Genomic DNA, 27,555 nt, shown 5'->3' on the forward strand with positions numbered 1-27,555 from the left:
CCTGTGCCCAACACTCCTACCCCGTCTCTGCCTTTGCCACATGCTGTGAACTTTAGGCAAGTCACATTCCCTCTCTGTGCATGGTACTTTATTTTCCCCCCAATATGTATTTTTTAATTTTTAAAAAATATATATTTTTATTGATTTTTTACAGAGAGGAAGGGAGAGGGATAGAGAGTTAGAAACATCCATCAGCTGCCTCCTGCGCACCCCCTACTGGGGATGTGCCCGCAACCAAGGTACATGCCCTTGACCGGAATCGAACCTGGGACCCTTCAGTCCGCAGGCTGACGTTCTAGCCATTGAGCCAAACTGGTCAGGGCCCCCCCAATATATTTTTATTGATTTCAGAAAGGGAGAGAGAGATAGAGCATTGGCCCTTGACAGGAATCGAACCCGGGACCCTTCAGGCCGAGGGCTGACGCTCTATCCACTGAGCATACCGGCTAGGGCTTAATGTCTTTATTGATTTTAGAGAGAGAAAGGCAGAAGGGTAGAGAGAATCATTGACCCCCACTGCCTTCTGCACGTCCCCAACCGGGGATCGATCCCGCAACCCCGGCATGTGCCCTGACTAGGAATCGAACCAGTGACCTCTTGGTTCATGTGTCGGTGCTCAACCACTAAGCAACACCAGCCAGGCTTTAATCTTGTATTATTTATTTGTATTACAACTGTAAACCTACTTTCGCCCACCTTGTGTATATACATACATACGTGCATATGTATTTTATATATATCTTAAAAATGGAGGTAAATTTACACAGTAAAACTTACCCTTTTTAGTGTATAATTCTGAATTTTGACTACATAAAGCCAAAGCACATATGGCCTTATAACTATAACCATGATCGTTATATATACACAAACATACGTATACACATATATATATCTTCCTTTTTTATTTATTTATATTTTCTTTAAAAGAATTAGGCACTTAAGGAAAAGCAGTTTTTCACACATGTCAATATATTTCTCTATGGAGCCCACTTAGTAAAAGTGGGGGCTCATCTCTTGATGCTAAATATGAGACGAGATTGAAGTGCAGGTTTGCAGGGCAGTGAATGTGAAATGGCTTGTTACATGGTTTTCATGATACATAGACCATAGTGGGTGAGTGGCGATGGAGGGATTTAAGAATGGCCGACCTGCGGTGGTTCCCCACTTTCTTGCTCTCGCTCCCATTCAGTGGTTCTGCAAATGGCTGTTCTCAAGGGGTGGTTTGGCTTGGCTTGTCTTGCAAGGGACTTGAGGAGGGCAAGTAAGAAAAAATAACCTCCCTCTAATCTTTCCCTAAAATAGCAATTGTTAACAAATTTATGTGTCCCTTTTTCTGTGCTCATTCTAGCGTGTGCACACACACACACACACACACACACGCACATATTCATGGGTTTTTCTTTTGTTTACAACACGGGGCGTTCTAGCATGCATGTTCCTCTGCAGCTTGCTTTTTTTGCTGGTTAATTTAACATTCTATCATGCCTAAATTTCCTCCAGGTGAATACAAACAGATCGTAACACTTTTTTTTTTTTTTAACTGTGAGTACTGTTTCATAGCCTGAACGTGTCATGATTTACTCTACTCTTCTTACATAGATGGACATTAAAAGGTTTTGCAGACTTTGGCCAAGTAGAAGCAGTTTAGATCTAAAAACATTTGGCTAGGAACTGACTTCAGCCATTTTGAAACAGTTATTTTACCAAGGTCGGTCAAAGAACTAAACAGAAGCGCTGAAATCCCCATAATTCAGCTTTTGTGAGCCAACTCCCACTCTGTACACGCACACCTGTGCCCCTAGCAGTGTGCTGGTGAAAGGAGTGTGTGCGGCAAGAAGAGAAGGGATAGTGTGTCAGGGGATGTCTTGTTCATGGTCGTAATTCCACAAACGTTTCGGGATCAACTTTGTGCCAGGTGCTCTCTGAGGTGCTGGGGATGCGGGAGCTTCCTGTGGAGTCGGCTGCAGACCCCCGCCAGTACTCCATGGGAATATTGGGAGTGGAGAGTTGAGCATAATTTCTAGAAAACCTAATATTGTCAATCGCCTTTCAGATATACTGCAATCTATGTGCACCATTTAAAAAAACCAATAGCTCTGATAAAAGGTAAAGTCAGCAGCTTAACAGGTGCCGAGAAGGAGGAGTTCAAAGGCTGGAAGCATTTAAGGAGATCTGCAGGGACGGGTTGGACTTGTAATAGGTGGCAACAGAGGGAGAAGCAGGCCGAGCGGACTAGGATGTAGAGGCATGGGGAGATTAGAGGCTCTTGTCTTCCATAGCCCAGGTGAGAGGTACCGAGGGGCCGGAACTGTAAATGCACGTTTAAGGGAAAATTCGGAGGTGGCAGACAAGGTAAGACTTGGCAACTACCTGATTTTTGGATGGGGGAAGGCAGACAGGCAGCACAGATGACTCAGGTTTCTCACCTTAGTAACTACGAGGAGAAGGGTGCCATTATCAGCAGTAAGAACAGAAGGAGGGGCTGGCTTGAGGGGAAAGGTGAATTTGGTTGGAATATGCGGCGTTTGCGGTAATAGTAGGAGAGCTAAGTGAACAGATTATCTAGGCATTTGGAAATTCCAGTCTTAAGCATCAGGACAAGGTGGTGGCTGGAGAGAATAGATTTGACAGTTGCTGAAGAGGCTGGTTTAGGTTGAGGGAGTGGATGAGATCAAGCTGGGGAAGGAAGAAGAGGCCCTTAAAACCTTGGCGACTAATTATATGTAAAGGGCGGCAGAAAGGGGCAGGGGCAGACATAAGGAAAAACAGGTGCGAGGAGACGGTCGGTGCTGTGTCACCAAACCGTGGAGGAGACTTTATAAGCGCTCAGTCCACAGGGAGCCAGTGTCAGACTGAACTGGCCACCACACAGCAGGGAAAACCTAACAAGTTTAAGAGGAGGAATTTATGGCCCCGTTAGCAAGAGTCACCGCCCTTCTCCAGGACCATGTGGAGCCTTTGGAACGGGAAAGGGGACAGTGGGCCTCGGCGGGAGAAGGAAACGGGACCGTGACGTCCAGGCTGAATGAGGAGGTGTGTGACCCCAGGACGGGGATGAGTGGGCCTGGCTGGCCTGCAGCCACATGGGATCACATCACAAGGGGAGGAAGTTGTACCAACAGGGAAGTGCCCATCGGTAAAGAGCAGGGTCAGCAAGTGCAGCCTGTTTTGTAAATGAAGTTTGTCCCCGAACTCGGGGTGTCACAAAAGTGGTTGCCACAAGGTGTTCCTTGCGGCAAGTAAAGGAGGCCAGGTTCATCTCCTCCTCATTCATGTTCATGAGCCTCCCACGGCTTAGATACACTGTTTGGTCAGTTACATGTTGATGTGTCCTTTGCAGTTGGCTGCTTTCATCCCAGCTGAGTTCCTGTCGGCTCTTCCAGGTTACAGGTCTCGCTGCGGAATGCTATGCTACATTTAACATCTAGCAAGAAATTGCATTTAGAGCTCCCTAGACCTTGAGACCCCTGTCCTGTCTAACAGTTTCCACGTTGTGTGTGGCTGCTTTTGTGCTGCAGTTGAAGATTGCCTGACCCTTTCCAGAAAAGGTTTGCCGGCCCCTGGAAGAGTCTCCGGGTTTGAGGTTTGGTGGTGGCCCCGCTGGAGTAACGGTGAGGCTGAGTGAGACGCTAGACGAGTGGTGGTCATCGGGGAACTCCACAGCCAGGAGACCGTGAGGGGGCGTGGCAGGGATGCTAAAACCCCCTGATTGCAACAGAGGATGTGGTTATTGAAAAAGGGTCCCGCCTGCAGGTCCTGGCCCCTCAGGAGAATCAGACATGGGGACAAGCATGAGGAAGCATCGATCCCAGCTATCGCCCCCTCAGCCTCACATCCACACCACACACACACACACACACACACACACACACACACACACACACACGCACGTCTGCGGGCCCCAGAGGAAGGTACAGCCCCACCCTGGATCTCCCACCTCCACCCCCTCCTGGGAGAGAGGATGAGCACGGGTGTGTGTGCTGGGGGGAGAGGTCACAAGTGCTCGGTGTTCTGGTAAATGTATGGCAGTTTGTGAGGACACGGTGTGGCTGTACCCATGGCACTGGGTTCTGAAGGACACAGAATGTAACCATGGAAACAGCTGTTGGGAGGGAGTGTGGGAGGGCGGGGCTGAGGTCTCCCGGAGTGACCCTGCCAGCTCCACTCATCCAGGTGAGCTGGTGGTTTGGTTAGAAGCTAGTGCCAGCGTCCCTTCCAAGCCTGAGCACCACCCAGGTCTGAGCACATGTGTCTGTCTTCTAAGGAATCCTCCATCCGCCCTAAAACCAGATTCTGGCGGTGATGAGCCTGTGCTCCGGCTGCCCTTGGGGGGAGGGGGGTCTTCTGTCAGAGCCGCACAGGACTGGCTTCCACTTACCTCTCCTTTTGTTCTATCACCCAAAGGATAGATTTTAGACACGAGGGGTCTGTGCTGCAGTCCATGCCCTGGTCCCCTGGCCCATTTGCACTTAGGCTATTGTTCTCTTTTTGTTTTAATATATTTTTATTGATTTCAGAGAGGAAGGGAGGGGGAGAGAGAAACATCGATGAGAGAGAATCATTGATTGGCTGCCTCCTGCACGCCCCCTACTGGGGATTGAGCCCGCAACCCAGGCATGTGCCCTTGGCAGGAATCAAACCTGGGTCCCTTTAGTCCACAGGCGGACACTCTATCCACTGAGCCAAACCAGCTAGGGCTCTTTCTGTTTCTTTTGGAAAGAAAACATCCGTTTGTTTTTATTTTTAAAGGGTAAGTGTTTTGCTGAGTGGAAGAGTCATTCTCAGCTCCCTAAAATTCTGCCAAAGGGAACAGAACGAGTTGGGTTGCTGGAGCGGCCGTGCTGCTCCTGGGAGCTCTGTGTTCACTTCCTGCTCCTCTCTCTTCTCTTTGGTGGGTGAACGGCAGTGCTTACGAGGTGGGCAAGCCATCCTTGCTGGGTCCCCAGCCCATCACACACACCTTCCCAGCCACTAGAAATCAGGGGCAGCACCCCCCTCCCCTGCACCCCCCGCAGGAAGAAGGGCCAGGCTCCCCGCTGCTCACGTCCCTGTTCGTCTTCTCGTTCTGCAGGGGTGTTCTTTCGGCAGATACTACCCCGGTCCATTTCAAGGCTATGAGCACAGCAAGCGCAGACACCAGCAGCCAGCGCCAGGATCTTATCCTCAGAGCTTCCAGCTTCAGCAAATAGAGTTTCTCAAGGGGCGGCTCCCAGAAGTGCCCCTCATTGGAAAGCAGGCACCACCACCACCGTCACCCCTCCTCCCTGAACCCTGGCCACGGTTTCCAGGACCACCTGCCCGAGGCTGGCAGCCGGAGATCTGGGGTGTCCCCAGGGGTGTGCCTCTCAGACGCCAGGTACGCCCCAGAGGATTCTGGCCTCCTTCCCCTCGCGGCGGGGCTCTGCCCTGGGGAGGTATTGATAGGCTGTCCTCACGTTTCCAGGCACTGAGCATCGGCCAGGATCAGGAACAGAGGGTCTTAGAGCTCCTGCAGGAGCTTGGCGAAGGGAAGGCCACCACAGCACATGACCTGGCTCGGAAGCTCCAGGCCCCAAAGAAGGAAATCAACCACATCTTATACTGCCTGGAAGGCAGGGGTGTGCTGCACAGGGAGGCGGGAACGCCCCCTTTGTGGAGAATCGCAGCTCCCGTTCAGGCTCTGAACCAGCACAGCCAAGTAGCGACAGCAGACGGCTGGAGCCAGGGAGCCCCAAACCCAGGCCCCAGCTGGGAAACCGCAGGCAGGAGCCCCGCGTCCGACTCGGAGGACCCCCCTGAGCCTGCAGACATGGCCGAGATCAAGGAAGACATCTGCAACCACCTGTTTGACGTGGTCAAGTCCTCCGCCCTGAATTTGGCTAAAAATATCGGCCTCTCGAAAGCCCGCGATGTCAACGCCGTACTGATTGACTTGGAAAGGCAGGGGGACGTGTACAGGGAAGGGACAACCCCTCCAATCTGGTACCTGACGGACAAGAAGCGAGAGAGAATACAAATGAAGAGAAGTACGAACAGTGTTCCCGACGCCACGCAAGCTGCTATCCCTGAGACCAAAACAGACGCAGAGCTCCCCGCCTGTAACTCACCCACGCCAGATGCCTCAAGCGAAGCCGCACCAGATGCCTCAAACGAAGCCGCCACAGAAAAAGTGGAGAATGGGCAGGAGCCGGTCGTCAAGGCAGAAAGTAGGCCACCGGTCTCGCCAGAACCAGTGAAACCGAAACCACCTGTTTGTGACAATGGCCCCTCAAAACCTGGGTATGTGGACTTTGAGAATGGCCAGTGGGCCACAGATGACATCCCAGATGACTTGAATAGTATCCACACAGCCCCAGGTGAGTTTCGAGCCATCATGGAGATGCCCTCCTTCTACAGCCATGGCTTGCCACGGTGTTCACCCTACAAGAAACTGACTGAGTGCCAGCTGAAGAACCCCATCAGCGGGCTGTTAGAATATGCTCAGTTCGCTAGTCAGACCTGTGAGTTCAACCTCATAGAGCAGAGTGGACCACCCCATGAACCTCGGTAAGAGACCCCAGGAACCGTATGTACCTCGGGTTGGGCCAGGCGCCCTTGCTCCTGACAGTTTGCTGACTCGTGAGCAGTGTTGTGTGGTGGTCCCCGACTTCTCCCTCTTCCTTTCTGCCCTCTGGCTAAAGCACCCTTGTTGGCCCTTCCTCTAGATCAGGGGTGGGGAGCCTTTTGTCTGCCAAAGGCATTTGGATATTTATAACATCATTTGCTTAATTATAATTCACTGAATATAGATTATGTCGCTATGAAAAGAGCTCCTAGATTTACTGGATTTTGAGTCCCGCCTGTAGTTGCCTTGGCAGGGCCAGACCAAATGATTTCCAGGGCCTTTATATGGCCCGTGGGCCGGACGTTCCCCACCCCTGCTCTAGATCTTGAGCAAGGAATGTAGACCTCAGACCAGCCAGAGTCCTGGCTGAGCAAAGGGAAGGTTGACCCCATTGGCTAAAATGAAGCTTCTTGGGAAATGCTTAGCTTTCATGCATCAATGTCATGTCTGCCTCTTAAGGCCAGAGGTCATGAAGACTCGGCTCCCTTGCCACTCCTCTTCGTGTGCCGTTCCCCCTTCCCCACACTAAGTCCCCAGGGAGGTCCAGGAGCAGGTGGGTGCAAGGGCAGCTTGTGCTGCTGGCAGCAGTGGATTCAAACCCACCCCCAGCCCCCTTTCCGGGGGGAAAGGACGGTGTAGAGCGCGCAAGGCTGCCTGCCTACCGCGTGGCGGTTCTGATCTTACACACCTCCTCTGCGCTATGGGTGGGCTCCACTTGCTGCTGCTCCTAAGCTGTGAAACCAGAGGTGACCTCGCTCAGACAGCTGGCCGCCTCCTGCAGGCCGGCGGACAGATTGAGGAAGACAGGCAGGCTCAGAGGGAGCTGCTGAACCCTCTGACGCTGAGTGGCTGCACACCAGCTAGCGAGGGCGGGAGAGGCCATCCTAGGCTGTTTGCTAAGGGCAGGTTCCCAGCGTCACCGTTCTCCCTCCTGGCGCCCGTCTTAATCACTCGGCGATGGCGTTGCGGGAGAGCTGTTAGGGAGAGGACGTGTGTCCGTCCAGAAGTGGCAGGGCCTGGGCTGGCTTGTTGGTTTGGGGTAGAGACTGGGTGGCCGTCATGCTCGCTCACGTTCCTCTGTCCCTGTCCCCAGGGTTGGGGACAAGCAGTGGGTTGGGTGGCTAACCTTTCTTTGGACTCCAGCTATAAGAAACATTGATGCCATATTCACATATTCAGAAGACCCGGGAAATAAGAAATTTGACTTACTTTTTCTAAATGAAATCCCAGATTGAGCAGAGAGCTGGACAAATTTGAAAGCTTGAACAGAGGAAGTCTAAGCTCAGTCCAGAGGCCTAGAACAAGGGCTTTTTGGTTTTCTACATACCAGGGACATTCCTTTCATCACAGGCTTCAGATAGAGCTTTAGAGTGACTCAGCACAAACCGTAAGAGTAGTGTGTCCTGTGTAGGCTGGGACAAACACAGGCCCCAGGAAGTGACCGGTGTTCTGGTCCCCGTAGGTGTCTGGGGCGGGGACTGCACTGTGAGAGCCTTCGCTTGCCTTAGGACCTGCCCTTGCGGTGGCCGGTCTGCCGCAGCTGCTTTAGGAAGACGGCTTGGTTACTGACAAGGCTGTAGTGGTGACTTTAGCTCATCATTTTTATAGACTTTATCTCAGTTCATTGTTGAGAGACAGTGGGTTTCCCTGAGCTAGTCTCACATCACCTGTGGCTGTGTTTGCTCTAATGAGCCAGGGGGAGAGTCACTGGCTGCTTTGCTTCTGAAAAGCAGGGACAGGCCGAGCCTCCAAAGGACAGGCGTCCCTGGCCTGCCCTCCATGTCCTCCGCCAGTCGAACAGCCCCTTAGAGTAGCAGCAATTCCAGGGTGAAGATCTCTCTGGAGAGGGCGAAGGGAGGCCTAGACTAGTGCTCACACATCTAATCACTTTCCATCAAGATTTAAATTCCAAGTGGTCATCAGTGGCCGAGAGTTCCCCCCGGCTGAAGCTGGCAGCAAGAAAGTGGCCAAGCAGGATGCAGCCATGAAAGCCATGACCATCCTGCTCGAGGAAGCGAAAGCCAAGGACAGTGGAAGACCCGAAGAATCCTACTACTCTTCCCTCGAGAAAGAGGCAGAGAAGGTAGGTGTCCGCCCTCTGCGAGGGTATCCATTCCTTTCCTGTCGGTGAAGGAGCAGGGCTTTCTCTGGCCTTCTAGAAGCGTCTCGGCCCAGCAGCTGATGCTGTGTCTCAGAGTCAGCTGCCGCTGTGCCCTCAACCACCCCCTCACCAGGAGTTGAAAGAGACATGGACGATTACCAAGTCTGGTCTCCTCTCGCAGATAGGAAAGGAGACTCAGCCAGGCCCCGGTGGCTCAGTGGTTGAGCGTCGACCTAGGACAGTGATGGCGAACCTTTTGAGCTCGGCGTGTCAGCATTTTGAAAAACCCTAACTTAACTCTGGTGCCGTGTCACATATAGAAATTTTTTGATATTTGCAACCATAGTAAAACAAAGATTTATATTTTTGATATTTATTTTATATATTTAAATGCCATTTAACAAAGAAAAATCAATCCAAAAAATGAGTTCGCGTGTCATAGGTTCGCCATCACTGACCTTCGCCATCACTGACCTATGAGGTCACGGTTCGATTCCCGGTCAGGACACATGCCTGGGTTGTGGGCTTGATCCCCAGCGGGGAGCATGCAGGAGGCAGCTGATAATGATTCTCATCATTGATGTTTCTCTCAAAAAATTTTTTTTAAAGAGACCCAGAACCTCTAACTCACCCTTTCCTGTGATGCTTAAAGAACCCCACAGCCCTGTTCCTTCGGAAGCCAGCCCTGATGTGTGGTTGGCCAAAAGAAATTCTCCCCTCCCCGTTCCCTCTCTGTGATGGACTAGCCAATGTTTTCTTACTATCTGTGCTGTGTTTTTTCTTGTCTCTCGTTTTCTGCAGACTGCAGAGTCCCCGTCCACCACCCCTTCAGCAACTTCCTTCTTATCTGGGAAGAACCCCGTCAGTACATTGCTTGAGTGTGTGCACAAGTTGGGGAGCTCCTGCGAATTCCGCCTCCTATCCAGAGAAGGCCCTGCCCATGACCCCAAGTACATCTCTTGTATCATGTATCTCTGCTGAGGTTTTCTCAAAAAAAGAGAGAGATACAGTTCTTCTTGCCTCCTCCGAGATGGCAGATGATTTCACGGAGCAGTCACTCCTGTTCTCAGTGTGGAAGACGGGGGGCCTTGAGGGCATGGTTGCTGCTCGTGGAGCAGAGAATCTGGGACTAGGAATTCAAAGGGCGAAGCAGGGACCAAGCACTAGGGAGGTACCCGGCGTGGAGGTTTACTGGTGGTGGGACAAATCGGGGCAAGCCCTGGGCCTACCTGACAAGCTCTGCTCCGAGGCTCTGCAGACTTACATGTTCAAGAGGAGGAGGAGGTGAAACTAGGCCGATGCTTACATGCTGAGTAGGGTCAGCCAGGCTCAGAGACTGGGGGCAGGAGGAGGGAGAAAGGCGCCAGCTCTTCCAGGCACAGAGGTGAGGTGTGCAAGGAAGTGGCAAGTCCTAAAGGAGGAGCACTGACACGGGCTAGGTAAATCCCTCCATCACCGCCATTTTAATCCTCTCCTCTCCCGCCAGGTTCCAGTACTGTGTTGCAATGGGAAACCACACTTTCCCCACCGTGAGTGCCCCCAGCAAGAAAGCGGCCAAGCAGATGGCTGCCGAGGAAGCCATGAAGGCCCTGCACGAGGAGGCCACCAACTCGGCATCTTCTGATAACCAGGTGAGGTCATTTTCAACTCAGAAGATGCTGGCCATGTTTAGCAACAGGATGGCTGAGGATGGCCCAGGAGTCCCTCGGTTTCCTTAGTGTTTACGGTTCCTCTCTGGTCGGCTGATTCTCTTTCAGTCCGGAGGTACCAGCACAGAGTCATTCGAGAACTTGGAATCGATGATGCCCAACAAGGTCAGGAAGATCGGCGAGCTCGTCAGATACCTGAACACCAACCCGGTGGGCGGCCTGTTGGAGTACGCCCGCTCCCACGGCTTCGCGGCCGAGTTCAAGCTGGTTGACCAGTCCGGACCTCCTCACGAGCCCAAGTGAGTGTCCTGTCCCGACTGCAGCATGTGTCGCAGGTGGGGTCCACCTGGAACCCAGGGAAAGGAAGGATGCGCGTTAGCCGTGTCTCCGTGACCCCCTAGAACGGGTGGGGAGCATGCGGCCCGCGGGCCGTATCATCTGGTCTGGCCCTGCCAAGGCACCGTTAGGGGTGGAGCTCGAAATGTAATAAGCCTGGGAGCTTTTTTCATAGCAACGGAATTTTTAAGTTGATAATTTGGTATGGCCGGTGAATGCTGTTATAAATATCCCAATGGCCCTTGGCAGAAAAAGGTTCCCCACCCTGCCCTAGACGATGAGCCATCTTGAGATTATAGTCACTTTTCCAATGAGTATGATCCTTTTTAATTTCAACTAATTTTAATTTTCAAGAAAATCACTCAAGCTGATTCAAAAAGTATGCAACGAAAGGTCTCATTTCTAACACAGACTCTAGTTCCCTCCCCACACTCCCCATACACTATTACCAACTGACTGAGTCCCTCTAGAAGTTTCCAGGCATATATTAGCATGTTTTTCTTTTTGTTTTAAAAATAAGTATTTAACATATCTTCTGTGCCAGGCCTGTGCAGTGTGCCAATGTCATGATTTATTTAACCAGCCCTTATTGATCACCACTTGGATTGTTTCCAAACTTTTGCTATGATAAACAAGGCTGCAATGAATAACATGTTTATGTACATACAGAATTTGGGTAAATATTGCCAAACTTTCCTCCAGTGAGAATTATACCAGTTTATGCTTATACCAACAATACAGGGTGGGCAAAAGTAGGTTTATAGCTGTGAGTCCACAGAGTTTATGCTTATATTATTATTTTATTAATTATTGTATTATTTCCATATGAATAATTTTCAAACCTACTTTTGTCCCACCCCATATATAAAAATGGCTTTTCCCTTACACCATGACCAATATGGTATTATCAACATTTTTAGCTTTGCCATTCTAAAATGTGAAAAATGGCACCAAAGATTATTCTACATTCAGATATTTATTATAATTTACCATATTAATAGATTAAAGGAGAAAAACCAATCGATGTATCTCTCACTTCACTGTTTTTCTTTCCCTCCTTTCCATTCTCTCTGAAAATCAATGGAAAAAAGTATCCTTGGGTGGGGATTTTTTTTTAAAAAAAAAAAACCTAGTACTTTGACCAGCGTGCACCCCACTTTAGAACAGTCAACATTGACGAGGCCAGAAAAGGTCCTCTCCCGGGCACGATGCATTTAGGATGCGTCACAGGCTCCTCGTTCACACCCTTCACACTCCCCTCGTTCTTTAACCTCCTCCATCTGTGGCAGGTTTAGTCCATTTCCTCTTTCATTTCTGTAAAATTTTCCATACAGTCCTCCCTAGAGCTTCAAATCAGTCACTCACTCAGAACCTAAGCACTCACTGTGAACCGGATTAACGATATGAAAAGTGCCCCTGAATGCACTGCAGACACGGAAGCACAGCACAGGGCTTCCTGGAGGTGATGCAAGGGGCTGTGGGGACACAGTGCACATTGGCCAGTGTCCCTGGGGAGTCGAGGAAGGTTGCACTGAGGAGGGAAAATACTAATTTAGAAGCTATGTTTATTGAACGTCTGGCACAATAACACACTTTACTTCTTAATGTGAATCATGCTGGGTCCTTTTTTTTTCCTTTCTGTCCTTCTTGGCAACCTTCACTAATTTTTTTTTACCATTTTTGTTTGTTTTTATCCTCCCTCGAAGATATTTTTCCATTGATTTTTAGAGAGAGTGGAAGGGAGGGGAGAGACAGAAACATCATTGGTTGCCTCCTGCATGGGACTTGACCGGGCTGGGGATCAAGGCATGCACCCTTGACTGGAATCGAACCCACAGGCCGACGCTCTGTCCACTGAGCCAAACCGGCTATGGCTTACGGCTTGTAATATCAAAATGCTAGAGACCTTTTCAGAGCGCCAGACTCCTCGATCCAGCTGCTTGCTTGCCGCTTCTTGGACGGACATCTCAAAAGCAGCACTCTTGATTTTTGCTCCCTCAACCTCTCTGCCCTTGTCCTTCCATCTCAGTAAATGACACCACTCTCCATCCGTGAGTTCTGTTATGTCTACAATTTCCATCCCAAATCCTTCCTCGTCTTTCCAGCTCCACTTACCCTCTAGGCTAAGCACTATCTTCTCTCACAGAACCCAAGGCAGTAGTCACCTGACCTCCCTACTTTAGTCATTCAACCAGTATTTGTGGAGTACATCTTATTTGTTAGTGCAGGAGCCAGATAGTCATCAATAGTCACGTAAAGAAACGTGAGCTCTCATGTTCGATATGTATGACAAAGGGCTCGAGTGGCATGTGCATGACCTGAGTCCGGAGGGGCGAGGGCTTCGCTGAGAAGGAGGGAGATTAAGAGGGAAGAGGGGGGTTCGAGGCGGAGGAGATAGTCGCCTCCGGTGCTGCTGCTGCGGTGGGAGGAGAGCAGAGCTGCTAGGCAGCTGCAGGAGGCCTGGTGGGCGGAGCAGACAGCACAGGGCGCCCGGCCCGGTGAGACGAGCTGATGGGAGGCCCCTGATGGGAGGCCACAGGCCTTGGGGGCGTCATGCTTCTGCCTTCCCAGCACTAAAAGGTTCTAACTGAGGGGCTGCCACTTGCCTCCACCCCCGGTGTTCTCTTCCCAGCCTTTTTCCTACTGCATTTTTGTAGTTTTCTTTCCTGCTCTGAGAAAACCATTTCAGACCTTTGCCTCTTTCTTCAAATTTCCACCAAAATCCCTCTTCCTCACTCTAAACTAATTGAGAAAATAGCAATAATCATATGACAAGTACTTCACCTTGGCCATCAGCAAATCCACCTCCCTACCTGCTTCTAATCCACCTCCCTACCTGCTTCTGTGCCTCTGTCTGCACCACCTGCAGGAAGCATCCTTCCTCCATCGCTGTGCCTGGGTCCCTCCCTCCCTCGGCACCAGGCCGGGTACTTCTGTCGGCCTGCAGACATGCCCGTGCCCGACTTCGGCACCTTCCCTTGAGCCCACCTCATCTCTCTGCTCCCCTCCCAGCCAAACCTCTCAATTATTTGTAGTCTTTGTCTTCACTTTCTTAACTCATTCCAGGAGCTTTTGTCCCCAGCGTTTTGCTAAAAAGGCTGACCACCAGCCACATGTGCTTACTGAGCATTTGAAATGTGGCGAGTGTGACTGAGGAATGGAATTATTAATTGTATTGAATTTTAATCAAAGTTAATAGCCTCGTGTGGCTAGTATCTACCATACTGGACAGTGCGCTCTAAGGATTCTAACTGCACAATTCACAGATTTTATCATCAGTACATACATGATACATGTGCAAACACATGAACAGCCGTGAAATTCTCCACCTGGCGGAGACCCACCATGCTAGCCCCGCCCCTCCAGGGTCTTTCAGCCACTGTCCCTGTCCTTCACCGGACGTCAGCCCACCGCCCTCAGTGCCTTGGATGAGCAAGGACTAGCGAGAAGCTCGGTTCCGTTACCGCCTGAGCTGCCCAGCCTCGATCTGAAGCCTTTCCCATACGCAGGTGGATTAGCCAAAGCAGGTCTCCAACCCGCAGATCGGTGTTTGAAAGCTAGGCTTCTTGAACTCTGGTCTGAGAGACACTCCAGCCATTTTGCTCCATCCTGCTCTTCCCTCTATATGTGTGAGACCCCCACCGGAAAGGGAGCCCCCCCCCCCCCCGGCCCGCAGCGGCACTGCCCACCTCCCTGCTTAACTCGAGCCCTTTAAGCAGAGTCACATGCCAAGGTGCTCTCCCGTCCCCCATAGCCATCCCAAGGCTTCCAGGAATCGAAAAATAGCGCCTCATGAAAGTTTGGTTCCCTGGTCTAAGGCAGACTTGACGTTCTGACCTAAGTAACAGTCCAGGTTATATCCGAATCTAGCAAAAACCACACTGCGACCCAGGAATGTCCAAAGTCCAGGCACTGCTGCCTTGGAGAGCTGTGACGGGGATGGGGCTGATGTTGGCTGCCTCTTAAGCAAAACTTGCGTTTCCTACACCTGCCGGCAATTCAGATGCTTGTCTTTGTCCCCTGCCTCTCATCCCAAAGGTTTGTTTACCAAGCAAAAGTTGGGGGTCGCTGGTTCCCAGCCGTCTGCGCGCACAGCAAGAAACAAGGCAAGCAGGAGGCAGCGGACGCCGCCCTCCGCGTCCTGATTGGGGAGAACGAGAAGGCAGAGCGCATGGGTTTCACAGAGGTAACCCCAGTGACAGGGGCCACTCTCAGAAGAACTATGCTCCTCCTCTCGAGGTCCCCAGATGCACAGCCAAAGACAGTTAAGCCGTCTACTTTTGTGCTATCTTCCTTGGGGGTCCAGCCAGCTCCATTCCGGGTGGAGTTAGCTTTCCGTTGCTAGTATGTGCATTATTCCTGGGCTTTAATATTAGCCTCCTAGAACGTGGGAGGGGACACCAGGTCTGCGAGGGGACAGGACGGTTCACCGTCGAGTGAGCGCGCTCTCCCCGCCCACTCTGAGGCGTGGCGGCCGCAGCCCAGCTCCGGGGCCCTGACTCGGCCTCCTGTCCCCGCAGCTCCCTCTCACTGGCAGCACCTTCCACGACCAGATAGCCATGCTGAGCCACCGGTGCTTCAACGCGCTCACCAACAGTTTCCAGCCCTCCTTGCTGGGCCGCAAGATCCTGGCTGCCATCATCATGAAGAAAGACTCCAAAGACCTGGGAGTCGTGGTCAGCCTGGGGACAGGTCGGTGCGGCTGCCGGCCCCCACCCACACCCACACGGTGCCCGGAGGTGGCCTTGTCCTCTCCTGGAGTCCCCTGGGGCGAGTTTACGATGGGAACACAGGCGATTACATGTCCGTTTAGCTCCAGATCATTGGGAGGGGAGGCGGGTGCTCATCCCCAGGGGAGGGAGGGACGGGAGTAAGGCTCTGATGAAGTGCGGCCGCGCCGCCTTCACGCCCTAAGACCGAGCAGCCCCCCGCCCCCCCTTCATCGTCGCTGTCCTTTGGACATTCACACGTCCGTCCTTCCTTCCGGTCCTGCCAGGCAATCGCTGTGTGAAAGGAGACTCCCTGAGCCTGAAGGGCGAGACCGTCAACGACTGCCACGCGGAGATCATCTCCCGCAGGGGCTTCATCAGGTGAGCGGGTCGGCCGGCACCTCCCGCCCCCACGGCGGCTCTGACGCCCCCAGACGGGCCGGCCGCGACCAGGGCGACAGCCTTTGCACCTGGGACCAGGCTGCCCCACTGCTCGGCCGGCTGCTACGTGCCCTCGCTTTCTGGGCCAACTCTGCTTCGGGCCTTTTTTTAAAAGGCCCACAATGGCCTCCTGGTCCTGGGCCTCCCCTCTGCTGTGAGGGTCTGTAAACAGCCCTGGCCGCCAGCCGCCGCCTCAGCCACCTCTCCTTCCACTGACGAGAGGCCCAGGGAGAAGCCGCTGTTCTGCCCGGCACCCCTGCTCCTGCCAGAGCGGGAGCCCTTAGCAGAAATGAACTGACCCGAAAGGCTAACGGCTTTAAGAAATGCCGAGGCCCCGAGGAGCCCGGGCCTTCCTGCCCGAGAAACTGAAAGGGCTGCAGCGTTAGGCGCCTCCTTACTGGGGGCAGATCCCAGAAGCAGCTGCCCCCCAGGCTCCCACTGTCTCTGACCCGACTTCCTCCTGCAGGTTTCTCTACAGCGAGCTGATGAAGTACAACCCCCAGACGGCGAAGGACAGCATATTTGAGCTCGCGAAGGGAGGGAAAAGGCTGCAGATCAAGAATACCGTGTCGTTCCACCTCTACATCAGGTCTGTGCCGCCCGAGCGGGCCCTGCCGGCTCCAGGGCGGGGTGTGGAATGCTCTCCTCGTCCGTAAACAGCGAGTCCATGGGCCCCACTCCGCTCTGTACGGACCTGGGATGGAATGACTCCCACATACACTTCTGCCCACCCCCGTCTCCCACCACAGGGGACAGTTCTTGAGCCCGGGGGAGGGGGAAACCTCTGCCTGGGTGAGTGTTAACAGGGCCCTGTCCTGCAGCACGGCCCCGTGTGGGGATGGCGCGCTCTTCGACAAGTCCTGCAGCGACCGCGCGGTGGAGAGCACAGACCGCCACTACCCCGTCTTCGAGAACCCCAAGCAAGGCAAGCTCCGCACCAAGGTGGAGAACGGTGAGTGTGCGCCGCCTCCCCACACCAGGGCTCTGCTGAGCCCGGCTCCTCCGGGGGCCCCGGGCACCGCTGCCGGGGTTTTGCCATTAATTGCAGGGTTTGGAGGGTCCTATTTACAGGGAGAGGGAAGGTCTGGGTGGGGGAAATGTGCGCAGGAAGATGAGGATCAGAGAGGAGGCAGAGGTGCCCTCGCCCTGAGAGCCTGGCTGGAAGTAGCGACATGGGAGTCGGCTCCCAGCTAGTCCTCTCACAGCCATGGGAATGGATAGAGCCGCACAGGGCGTGCTTCGGCCCAGGGCTGCTGTGGGTCTGACCCACGCTCTCACACAGGGGAAGGCACCATCCCAGTGGAGTCCAGCGACATTGTGCCCACGTGGGACGGCATTCGGCTCGGGGAGAGACTCCGCACCATGTCCTGCAGCGACAAGATCCTCCGCTGGAACGTGCTCGGCCTGCAAGGGGCACTGTTGACCCACTTCCTGCAGCCCGTGTACCTCAAGTCAGTCACACTGGGTAAGGGGCCCTTCCTGGGAGCCAGAACCAGCCTGCCATTCTAAGCCCAGATCTCAGCAAACCGCATGCTTCGTTGCCAGGAGTTAGCACGATGTCTCCACTTTTCGAAGTGTGAGTCAGTAATTGATGCTGAGCGTCCATCTGTCATGACGGGAAGACTGGTTTAGGCACGAGCCCAGGTGAGGGACGTGCCACGCAGGTCTCTCCAGATGAGTCCCTGAAACACAGCGGCTACAACGGCAGTGTCTTCCTTTTCTTGACCTCCACAGCCCTCAGCCTTCCGGTTCATTCCTGGTGCCAAACGTGTGCTTTTTCTCACCCAGGTTACCTTTTCAGCCAAGGGCATCTGACTCGTGCCATTTGCTGTCGTGTGACGAGAGATGGGAGTGCGTTTGAGAATGGACTGCGCTATCCCTTTGTTGTCAACCACCCCAAGGTGCTATAGCCCCGTCTGCTTCTCCCTCGCCATTTTCTCCTTCTCAAGCCGTCTGTTCGCAGAGCAGAAAAGTCCGGTGTGGCCCAGGGAGCCTTAGTTGGTATCCCAAGAACCTACCCTTTTCTCCTTTGAATGCCAACAGCGTTCCTCCTTTTAGTCTGGAATTAATTTCCATCAAAGTGGGGTTAGTGTGCCTAGAGTTTCAGCCACGTAGAATCCTACATAAATGAGGGGCAAGGTCCCGAGCCCTCACTCCCTTTGCCCTCTGAGACTCGGGTCCCTGCTTCTAACCTTTTTCCTGAGACGTGTCCGTCCTCTCCCACTGCTCCTGCGACTCCTAGGTTGGCCGGGTCAGCGTCTATGATTCCAAAAGGCAGTCCGGGAAGACCAAGGAGACGAGCGTCAACTGGTGTTTGGCTGACGGCTACGACCTGGAGATCCTGGACGGCACCAGGGGCACCGTGGACGGGTAAGGAGCAGGGAGCAGAGTGGCTCACAGGGACGGCGTGGCTGCTGGCCTCCGGGCTTCCGAGCTACCCGCCCGCCACGGCGCCCCGGCCCTCCTTTTCCGGCCCTGGCTGAGTAACGTTTCTGTTTCCCCAGGCCACGGAATGAACTGTCCCGGGTCTCCAAAAAGAACATTTTCCTCCTATTTAAGAAGCTCTGCTCCTTCCGGGGCCGCAGGGATCTACTTAAACTCTCCTATGGTGAGGCCAAGAGGGCTGCCCGTGAATACGAGATAGCCAAGAACCACTTCAAAAAAGGCCTGAAGGACATGGGCTATGGGAACTGGATAAGCAAACCTCAGGAGGAAAAGAATTTCCACCTCTGCCCAGTATAGTGGGACCGGCCTGGCGGCGGCGGGCGTGTCACGGGCGAGAGGCAGGGCGTAGCATTCCTCGTATTAGCCAAGGGTTTTGTTTTTTTAATTTTTCTTTTATTTTCTCCTTCCCTTTTTTTTTTTTTTTAATGGAACCACAATTGGTGGTACTGAGACCTCGGGTTCCTATTTATCCTGCTTTCTTTGGGAATACCAGGCCAGGTCTCACCAGGCCCCTTCCCTTTTCCCAAGCAAAGAGGTAGGGACGTGAGGGGAGAGAAAAGGGGTCTCTCTCCTTCGACCAGCGCGGAAGCCGTCACTGAGCACCGCAGCCCGTTTCCTCCTCAGTTGTTGGGGGTTCCCATTTCCTGCCCCTCAGTGTGCGGCCCTGGCCTCTTGAGGTCTTGATTAGGTTCCAGTCAACTCTGTGAGTCACATCAGGAACTGATTTCATTTGCGGATTCTGCAAGCCCCTCCGCCCTGTCGATTCCTTCCTGTGGTCAAGTTTCTCATTTTCCTCCAAGAGGGTAAAGAGGAGACGTCTCTAAGCGCAGGAGGAGAGCCCTGCGGCCCCGGAAGGAGCAGAGCTTCTTAGAGCCAGCTGAGGGAGGTGCAGCTAGCAGACCGTTTCCCAGGGAGCTCAGGCCCCGGGGAGCAGGCAGGCTCCCAGCTGCCCCTCCTACAGCATTCCTAGGAATGCGCCTGCCGTGGGGGTGAGGGCCTCGGGGCAGATCGCCTCGGACTCGGCAGGAACAAGGCAGAAAGTGACCTGGTCACAGCACTCTTCCACCCGCAGGGCTCCCTTGACAGCCACACCCAGGGAAGCTCATGGAGCCGCGGGTGGATTAGGAGTCTGTAGAAGAATGCCCTAAGAGTCGGGTCTTAGCTGCTACAGATAACCTGCACAGATTTAGATTCAGATGTAATTTTTCAAGTGCTTTTGTTCTGCCGGGAGAGCTTCAGAAGGTCGTTGGGGGCAGGTCACAGGGGACCTTAGGGGACACAGGACTGCAGCTGTAGATGGAGGGCAGGTTGTCTGCAGATCCTGTGAGGTGGAGCCCCGGGTCTACACCTCAAGCTAATGACGCCTGTGGTCAGAGCCGTCGGCCTCCCTCTGGGCCCATGTCAGGCGGATGTACATGCTCCAGAGAAGCACAGAGGCCCTGCCACTCAGCCCGGAGCCGGCTCTTCCTCTAGAGCAAGCATGTCAAACGCGTGTTTGAGGCATGCGGCCCGTGGGCCACGAGTTTGACAGGCTTGCTCTAGAGGGTCCCTCAATCTTTACCTGTGAACATGCTGAGCCAGCAGCCTCACACCACCTTTCACCCTCCCTCGCCCCACACTACTGACTAGTGAACTCCCATCGGTCCCGCCTCTTCAGCAATGGATACATCTACATTCACACTTTTCTTGTGGCTACTGTTCCCCAAGATTGACCAAATGCGAAAACCCAAGTTTCATGATGCACTAAGGACGTCTCCATGGGAGCTGGCAGGGGAGCAGTGCTGTCCTCCGGAGGGAGGCGCCTGCCCGCCCCGGCCCTGTGACAGCTGAGGGCACAGGGGTCAGTCCTGCCTCGGAGGCAGCCAACCTGGTTCTTGAGGCTGAAGCGCGGCGCCCACTGTGCCTCTGAACCTGAGCCCCTCTGGGCACTGGGGCCTCCTGCAGAGCAAGGGGCTCTCCAAAGACCAGAGCCCCGCTCACCCAGGCTCTCGTCTGGCAGCCGTGCAGTGTTTGGTTTCTGCTGTAGGAAGAGAGCCAGGCACCTGACCCCCGTGTCTGCTGGAAACAACCCTGTCAGCCCTGCAGGGCCGCAGCCCGTGCCCCTCGGGGTCACAGCACAGGAGGCAGAGCCCTGCCTGGAGTGTTCTCACCTTCTGTCCAATCTTTGTTTCTAATAAGCAGGACCCCCTTCCCCCTCCCCCTTTTTTTAAAAATGATTTTGTAGTTGATTTGTCTGAACCGTGGCTTTTGTGCATTCCTGGAATAATCACTTGTAAAAACTGTCGCTGCTTGACGCTGTTTCCTTTACTCCCTCGGAAGAGACTGTCGGGTTTTGGGGTCGTAGCAGTGACTCCAAGAGCAGAGCGGGCAGAGCCCGAGCCTGGACTCGGGTGCCATCGGCTGCAGTTTTTAAATTCCGCTTTTATGTGTCTCCCTGATCCGTGACTAACATTATACATTCCTTCTAAAGAAATAAAGATTCTGAATTGGTAGAAAACTTCAAGTCTTGGTTTCTTGGAGGAGGGGAGAGTGGGGACGGAGGGATTTCTGGCACCAGCACTAGCTGCGTCTGATACTTGGGGAGAAGGCCATCCCCCGCCTGCAGAAAGGTGCCATTTCAGTGCACCTACGTGGGAGCTGAGCTTGCGTCCGGGCGGGGTGAGGTACATCAGGCATTCCGCCCCCCCCCCCCCATCAGAGCCCGCCCCTTAAATGTCTTGTTCCCAGAGACTTGATAGGCAAGATTTCAAAGCCCAGAGTAAGAAAAGAGGCCATGAGACAGCATCACAAATCACCTACAGAATCCCACCTCTCCTTGAGGGATGTGTTTACAGCCCCCCCTCCCACACACCCGCCCCAAAAGGTGTTTTGCCTGCAGGGATGTGCCGCCTGAACCAGGACTGGCTGGGTGGCCGTCTCAGGAGGCGGGCCATTGCCTTTTACTGCATAGCTGGCATCCAGAATATTTCTTCGTCTTGAATTTCAAAGAGAATGCACCACTTGCCACATTGTAATTTAGTCCAGAATTTCTACAAGACTCATGCTTGACCTTTTAAGAATGATATGCCACAAGGGTGAGGCTGTCACAGCAAAGCCTCCTTCCTCATCCATTACACAGACGCAGCAGCTGAGGGGGGGGGGGCATGTTTGGGGGCACATTAAGTAAGGACCAGAAGAACTCTGGGTGTGGCTCAATCAGTTGAAATGGTGCTGGGTGAGCTGGACAGCTTTTAAACGCAGGGAAGGATTATGGGTCTGCTGCCAGATGTGCCAGGAGCGCCGCTGTTCTGTTCTCGGGCAGCCCCTGGCTCCACCCAGAGGGATGGAGTGTCCAGGACTTTGAGAAAGTGGGCAGTTTCCCACCTACTAAGGCTAGTGCCAGGCGTGTGGGCTGTCCCCACTGCCCGCCTTAGGCGGGAAAGTAGACTGCCTGTGGAACCACAGGGTTTTCCTTCGTGCCTTTCCTTAGTCCACCCTGCCTTTCATCTAGGAGGCCCACCATTTAATGCCGTTTCCAGGATTTGGGTCCAGATCAAACCAGTGTTCCGGGAGCAGGTCTGGCCTCCACGCAGACTACAGCCTTGACTTCCCAGCGCGCAGGGGCTGTGAGAGGAGGTCCCTAGCCCCCCGCCTCTGCCCTGCCCTCCAGGGTCCTCCCCAGGAGCCATCTCTGGGCCTGTCTACTACAGGCCTAGCCATTTGGTCATTTCATAAAAAAAAAAAAAAATAAAAAAAAAAATACAAAAAATACCAAAAAATATCCTAAGGGTTTATATACTATCATTAACCTCAAGAAACAATTTACAACAGCATTATAAGATTATCCCATATTTACCAACCTGGGTCCTCCCTGCCCCCCAATAAACAGACAAGATGTATTAAACACAACTTGTATTTACAAGAACCTTGAGTTCATAACAAGGATGTCCGCTTTCACCACTCTTATTCAACATAGTACTGGAAGTCCTAGCCACAGCAACCAGACAAGAAGAAGTAAAAGGCACCCAAATTGGAAAGGAGGAGGTAAAACTCTCATTATTCGCAGATGATATGATATTGTCCATAGAAAACCCTAAAGACTCCACCAAGAAACTACTAGATTTAATAAATGAATTTGGCAATGTAGCAGACTACAAAATCAACACCCAAAAATCAATGGCTTTTTTATACACCAATAATGAATTCTCAGAAAGGAAAATAAACAATCCCATTTACCATTGCAACAAAAAAAATTAAGATACTTAGGAATAAAATTAACCAAGGAGGTAAAAGACGTACTCAGAAAACTACAGGACATTGAAAAAAGAGATAGAGGAAGGTAGAAACACATGGAAGATTATACCATGTTTATAGGTTGGTAGAATTAGCATATTTAAAGTGCTCATACTACCCCAGGCAATCTACAGATTCAATGCAATCCCTATTAAAATACCAACAGCATATTTCACAGATCCAGAGCAAATACTCCAAAAATTTACATGAAACCAAAAAGGATCCCAAACAGCTGCAGCAATCTTGAGAAAGAACAACAAAGTTGGAGGAATCACAATACCAGATATCAAGTTATACTACAAAGTCACCATAATCAAAACAGCCTGCTACTGGCACAAGAACAGGCATGTAGACCAATGGAACAGAACAGAGACCCCAGAAATCGACCCAAACCATTATGCTCAATATTTGACAAAGGAGGCAATAACATACAATGGAGACAAGATAGTCTCTTCAATAAATGGTGTTGGGAAAATTAGATCCATGCAAAAAAATGAAACTAGACCACCAACTTACACCATACACAAGAATAAACTCAAAATGGATAAAAGACTTAAATATTTAAGTCAGGAAACCATAAAAATCCTAGAAGAAACCACAGGCAGCAAAATCTCAGACATCTCTCATGGCAATAGGTTTACAGATACAGCTCCTAGGGCAGAAAACTAAGAAGAAAATAAACAAATGGGACTACATCAAAATGAAAAGCTTCTTCACAGCAAAAGAAACCAACAAAACAAAAAAGGAGCCCACTGTCTGAGAGAACATATTTGTCAATGATACATCTGATAAAGGGTTAATATCCAAAATAGATAAGGAACTCATACAACTTAACAAAAGGAAGACAAACAATCCAATTAAAAAATGGGCAAAGGACCTAAATAGACACTTCTCCAAAGTGGACATATAGATGGCCAAGAGACATATGAAAAAATGCTCAAAGCCACTGATCATCAGAGAGATGCAAATTAAAACCACAATGAGGTGTCACTTCACACCTGTCAGAATGGCTACCTTCAACAAATGACTTCGAGAATGTGGAGAAAGGGGTCCCTAGTACCCTGCTGGCAGAAATGCAGACTGGTGCAGCCACTATGGAAAACAGTATGGAGCTTCCTCAAAAAATTAAATATGGAACTTCCAATTGGCCCAGTGATCCCACTTCTAGGACTATGTCCTAAGAAACCCGAAACACCATCAGAAAGAATGTATGCACCCCTATGTTCATGCAGCACAATTTACAATAGCTAAGATCTGGAAACAGCCCAAGTGCCCATCAGTAGACGAGTGGATAAAAAAGCTATATTTATACCAAGGAATACCATGCAGCAGTTAAAATGAAGGCTCTCTTACCCTTTGAGACAGCATGGCGGGACCTGGAGAGTATTATGCTAAGTGAAATAAGTCAGTCAGAGAGAGACAAGTATCACATGATCTCCCTCATATGTGGCATCTAATTAATAAACTGATGAACGGAGTGGATCCAGAGACATGGAAGCATGGAACAGAGTGTAGAATCTCAGAGGGAAGGCGGGGGAGAGTAGGTGGGTGGGAAGTGATCAAAGAACTTGTGTGTGTGTATGTATATGTGGACACAGACTATTAGGATGGTAAAGGCCTTGGGCAGGGAGCAGGGGGGGTCGCTGGAAGGAGGTCAGTGGGGAAGTGGGGGGGGGGAGGGGGGAAGGGGGGGAAGAGGGATATATGTAATACTTTCAACAATAAAGTTGTTTTTTTAAGTAAGAAAAATAATAATAATCTTGAGTTCCTAATGAGTCTGGCCTGGAGTGGGCTAGACCAGTGCAAATATTCCAGGAGCACAGACAAGGGAGGCCAAGCAGGCAGGTCAGGGAGAGGGGCACCAAGGGCAGATCCGTGGTGTCCCAGACCTGCAGCCCCTGAGGAACCAGTGACTGTCACACAGACCTCTTGGACCTGTTGGGATGAATATTAAAGTTCACCGCTGAGCACGGTTCATGCCTGGTGCTCTCTGGAGCTGCGATGGCGCCAAGCACCCCCTCTCTGAGAGTGCAGGGTTGCCATTAATCACGTGGCATCGGTGAGCTGCACGTCGGCGATGCCCATCTACCTGTGGCCTGTTATTGCCTGGGAGGCCCAGAAGGACCTCGTGTTGCCACCTGCACTGAAAGCCAAGCTGAGGTGAAGAGGGAACGTGGACAGCGATTCCCACGATCTCTCAGAGGACGCGGGAGTAAAACCTGCCTTCCGGTGAGAGGCCTGAGACAACGGGAACCGGCACACCGGCTCTAGTCTGCTCTGGAATTGGAGAACCCATGAACCGAGCTCCTGCTGGGCCTGAAGACCGCGGCTTCTGCCAACAAGGACACAATGTCTGATGCTTCATGGGAAAGTACAGTGGGGCCTTGACTTACAAGTGTCCCGACTAACGAGTTTTTTGAGATACCAGCTGTCTCTCGGCTGATTTTTTGCATTGAGTTGATAGAGTAATTTGAGTTAATGAGCTCCTTAACGAGCTCGGTCTCTGAACGAATTAAACTCGTAAGTCAAAGCCCCACTGTACCTGGAGGAACAAGAGTCACACAAACTGCCCGCAACACCGGCTTGTCCATCGTGAGGAGTTAAAAAAGCAGGAGGAGGAGCCCCATGGAAAAAGCTCAAGTGTTAGGTCCATAGACCCACCATCTGAAGGCAACGGCAAGTCTTCCCCTTGGAGTGGGTCCCAGTCAGCTGCTTAAGAATCTTAATGGCCTCCACTTGTCAGAAGGCTGCTTTTCTTCTTGGTGTGGGGACAAATAATCTGTATTTACATTATTTTAAAAAAAAACACAAAAAACAGGTGACTGTTTGTCCTGGAGGGTGAGTGGGGGGCTGTGACACCAGCCCAACGGCCTAGAAGCAGAGGGTGACACCTGGACCCGGGCCACCCTGGCTCGGGAATGAATTCAGAAAAGACCCTGGGAGCCCCTCACTTCCCTTCCACCCGTCTCGGCCGCGGGAGAGCGCGGACTCTGGGGCCGTGAGTCAGGTTTCGGGCCCAGCCCAGCTCAGCGGCTGTAGCTTGGTCTCTAAGCCCTGTTTTCTGTCCCCAGGCCCCTTCCCTGCAGGGTTGTCGTGAGGAATAAAGACGGTGCAACTGACGCCCGTGGCACAGAGCAGGCCCGTGGTAAACAGTAGTTGATACTGCAATTGGGAGGAGGCCGAACGGGGTCAAGGCTCCCCAAACCCCTAGGGCACCCCCAGTTCCTCGGAGGGACACAGCCTCTCCTCCGCAGACAGCCTTGCTCTGCAGCAAATGCCAGCTGGGGGCTGCCCGTGTCTTGTTTGCTTTTACATTTTCAATAACGTGGTACCAGCTGTTCCAGTATTAGCTCCCCCGCGGCCAGGGAGCGGCCTTCCCCCTGCTGCAGTGCCAGCTGTCAAAAGCAGAGCCTGTACAGGCGCTCTTTTCAGACAAAAATGACTATCAGGCCGCCTGTGGTCTCACCATTTCTGATGGAGACCATCCCAACTCGTCCCCTCACTGCCCACCTCCCAGGCCACCTCACTCAGGTTGCAATCGGTGTCTCTCCCTCCCTCTTCAGACCTGGGGCCTCCGGTCCTTGCCCTGATTCTCTCTAGAAACAGCCCCACCCAGGAAGGGGCAAGGTGCTGCCCAGACAACGCCAAGGGATGAGGACAGAGGACCTGAGGATGGGCGAACCTGGTTCTCCAAAGCTTCCCGCGCCCTGAGGGTTCAGACCCTGCGCTGATGCGCTGACACCTGGCCCAGCAGTGGCGTCCTCTCTCCTCCGGTGCCCTCCCCTCCCCTCCCCACTGGGATGGTCCCAGAGGGCTGAAACTAGAGATGGAGGAATGGCACTGCCCAGGGACCCTGCCTGGTTAGCCCCTTCGTGTTCGTCGATCCCTCTCTTCCCTGCTGCAGCCCCCAGCCCACTCTCTCACCCCCGTGTTACAGATGAGGCTGAGCAAATGCGGAGTCAGGTGCTTGTACAAGGTCAGGCAGCAAAGACTCTCCAGGCCTCGGTTTCCTATGCCCCTGGAGAGGATTCAGAGGGGCTGCTCTCTAAGCTCCTCGGGCACCGTCTGCTGGTTTACCTGGACGACAGCCACTGGGGGAAGGACTAAAGCCAGTACAGCCAACGGCACCGCCGAGGGGCCAGGAGCCTGGGAGAGCCAGCAGGGCGGGGCCCCAGGCCAGCACCCTTCCCTTCAGAGCAGTGGTTCTCAACCTTCTGGCCCTTTAAATACAGTTCCTCATGTTGTGACCCAACCATAAAATTATTTTCGTTGCTACTTCATAACTGTAATGTTGCTACTGTTATGAATCGTAATGTAACTATCTGATATGCAGGATGGTCTTAGGTGACCTCTGTAAAAGGGTCGTTCGACCGCCAAAGGGGTCGAGACCCACAGGTTGAGAACCACTGCTTCAGAGGGAGACACCAACCCTTCAGACGGAGTTCCTTTCCAGTTGCTGTTTCAGGTCCCAGATGCTTCCCTAGGGCTATGAGTTTGAGGTGAGGCCGGGCATAAAACTGGCAACTCTCCATGTGCTGTTCCAGGAGAAGTGCGTGTCCATGGGGCCAGGACACTACCCTGGCAGGCGGGTGAGAGCACTGGGGACCCCTCGCACACACCACCAGTGAGGCCTCGGGCAGCAGGGAGCCCTGAGCACACCCTGCATCAGGAGGAGCTGACCCAGAGGGAGGTCAGGGCCAAGGCCAGTTCCAACCTGAAGCTGCTCCAGAGGGAGAGACCGCCCGCTAGACTCACAGAGCATTCCCTCCAGCTCTCCGTTCCCCCAGACACAAGCCCTGTTTGGGGGGACGTGGTTTGTTCGAGAAAGAGACGGGGTAGAGGAGAACCCAGATGTCCTGGCTCAGGCTTCAGGCTTCGCTGAAATCCTCAAACAAGCTGCAGCTGGTGACAGCGCGCCCCGAGCCTACCAATAGACGCCTGCACTCGCCGCCTCCCACAGCCACATCAAAATCACAACTAAAACACAGAGCCGCCACGAAAGCTGGCTGAACAGAAGGC

General features: G+C 52.6%; 1 protein-coding gene across 4 annotated transcripts in view; it reads left to right on the forward strand.

Moving 5' to 3' along the window:
- Window positions 1-20,761, forward strand: part of ADAR (adenosine deaminase, RNA specific) — a 21,400-nt gene extending 639 nt beyond the window's left edge. The window contains exons 2-16 of one of the 4 annotated variants that reach the window (XM_023759297.1): window positions 5,072-5,356; window positions 5,444-6,525; window positions 8,483-8,666; window positions 9,486-9,634; window positions 10,171-10,315; window positions 10,442-10,632; window positions 14,708-14,933; window positions 15,190-15,361; window positions 15,666-15,759; window positions 16,286-16,408; window positions 16,641-16,771; window positions 17,102-17,284; window positions 17,608-17,720; window positions 18,062-18,189; window positions 18,324-18,561. In XM_023759297.1, coding sequence (XP_023615065.1) covers window positions 5,072-5,356; window positions 5,444-6,525; window positions 8,483-8,666; window positions 9,486-9,634; window positions 10,171-10,315; window positions 10,442-10,632; window positions 14,708-14,933; window positions 15,190-15,361; window positions 15,666-15,759; window positions 16,286-16,408; window positions 16,641-16,771; window positions 17,102-17,284; window positions 17,608-17,720; window positions 18,062-18,189; window positions 18,324-18,561 — 3,444 coding nt within the window. Of the gene's footprint in view, window positions 1-5,071; window positions 6,526-8,482; window positions 8,667-9,485; window positions 9,635-10,170; window positions 10,316-10,441; window positions 10,633-14,707; window positions 14,934-15,189; window positions 15,362-15,665; window positions 15,760-16,285; window positions 16,409-16,640; window positions 16,772-17,101; window positions 17,285-17,607; window positions 17,721-18,061; window positions 18,190-18,323 lie in introns of all 4 variants that reach the window. The other 3 variants (XM_006095095.3, XM_014461137.2, XM_006095092.3) reach the window with 3 other exon arrangements.
- The last annotated feature ends 6,794 nt before the right edge of the window (window positions 20,762-27,555 follow it).

The sequence above is a fragment of the Myotis lucifugus genome, unplaced genomic scaffold (genome assembly GCF_000147115.1).
Source record: "Myotis lucifugus unplaced genomic scaffold, Myoluc2.0 scaffold_151, whole genome shotgun sequence".
Classification (NCBI taxonomy): Eukaryota; Metazoa; Chordata; class Mammalia; order Chiroptera; family Vespertilionidae; genus Myotis; species Myotis lucifugus.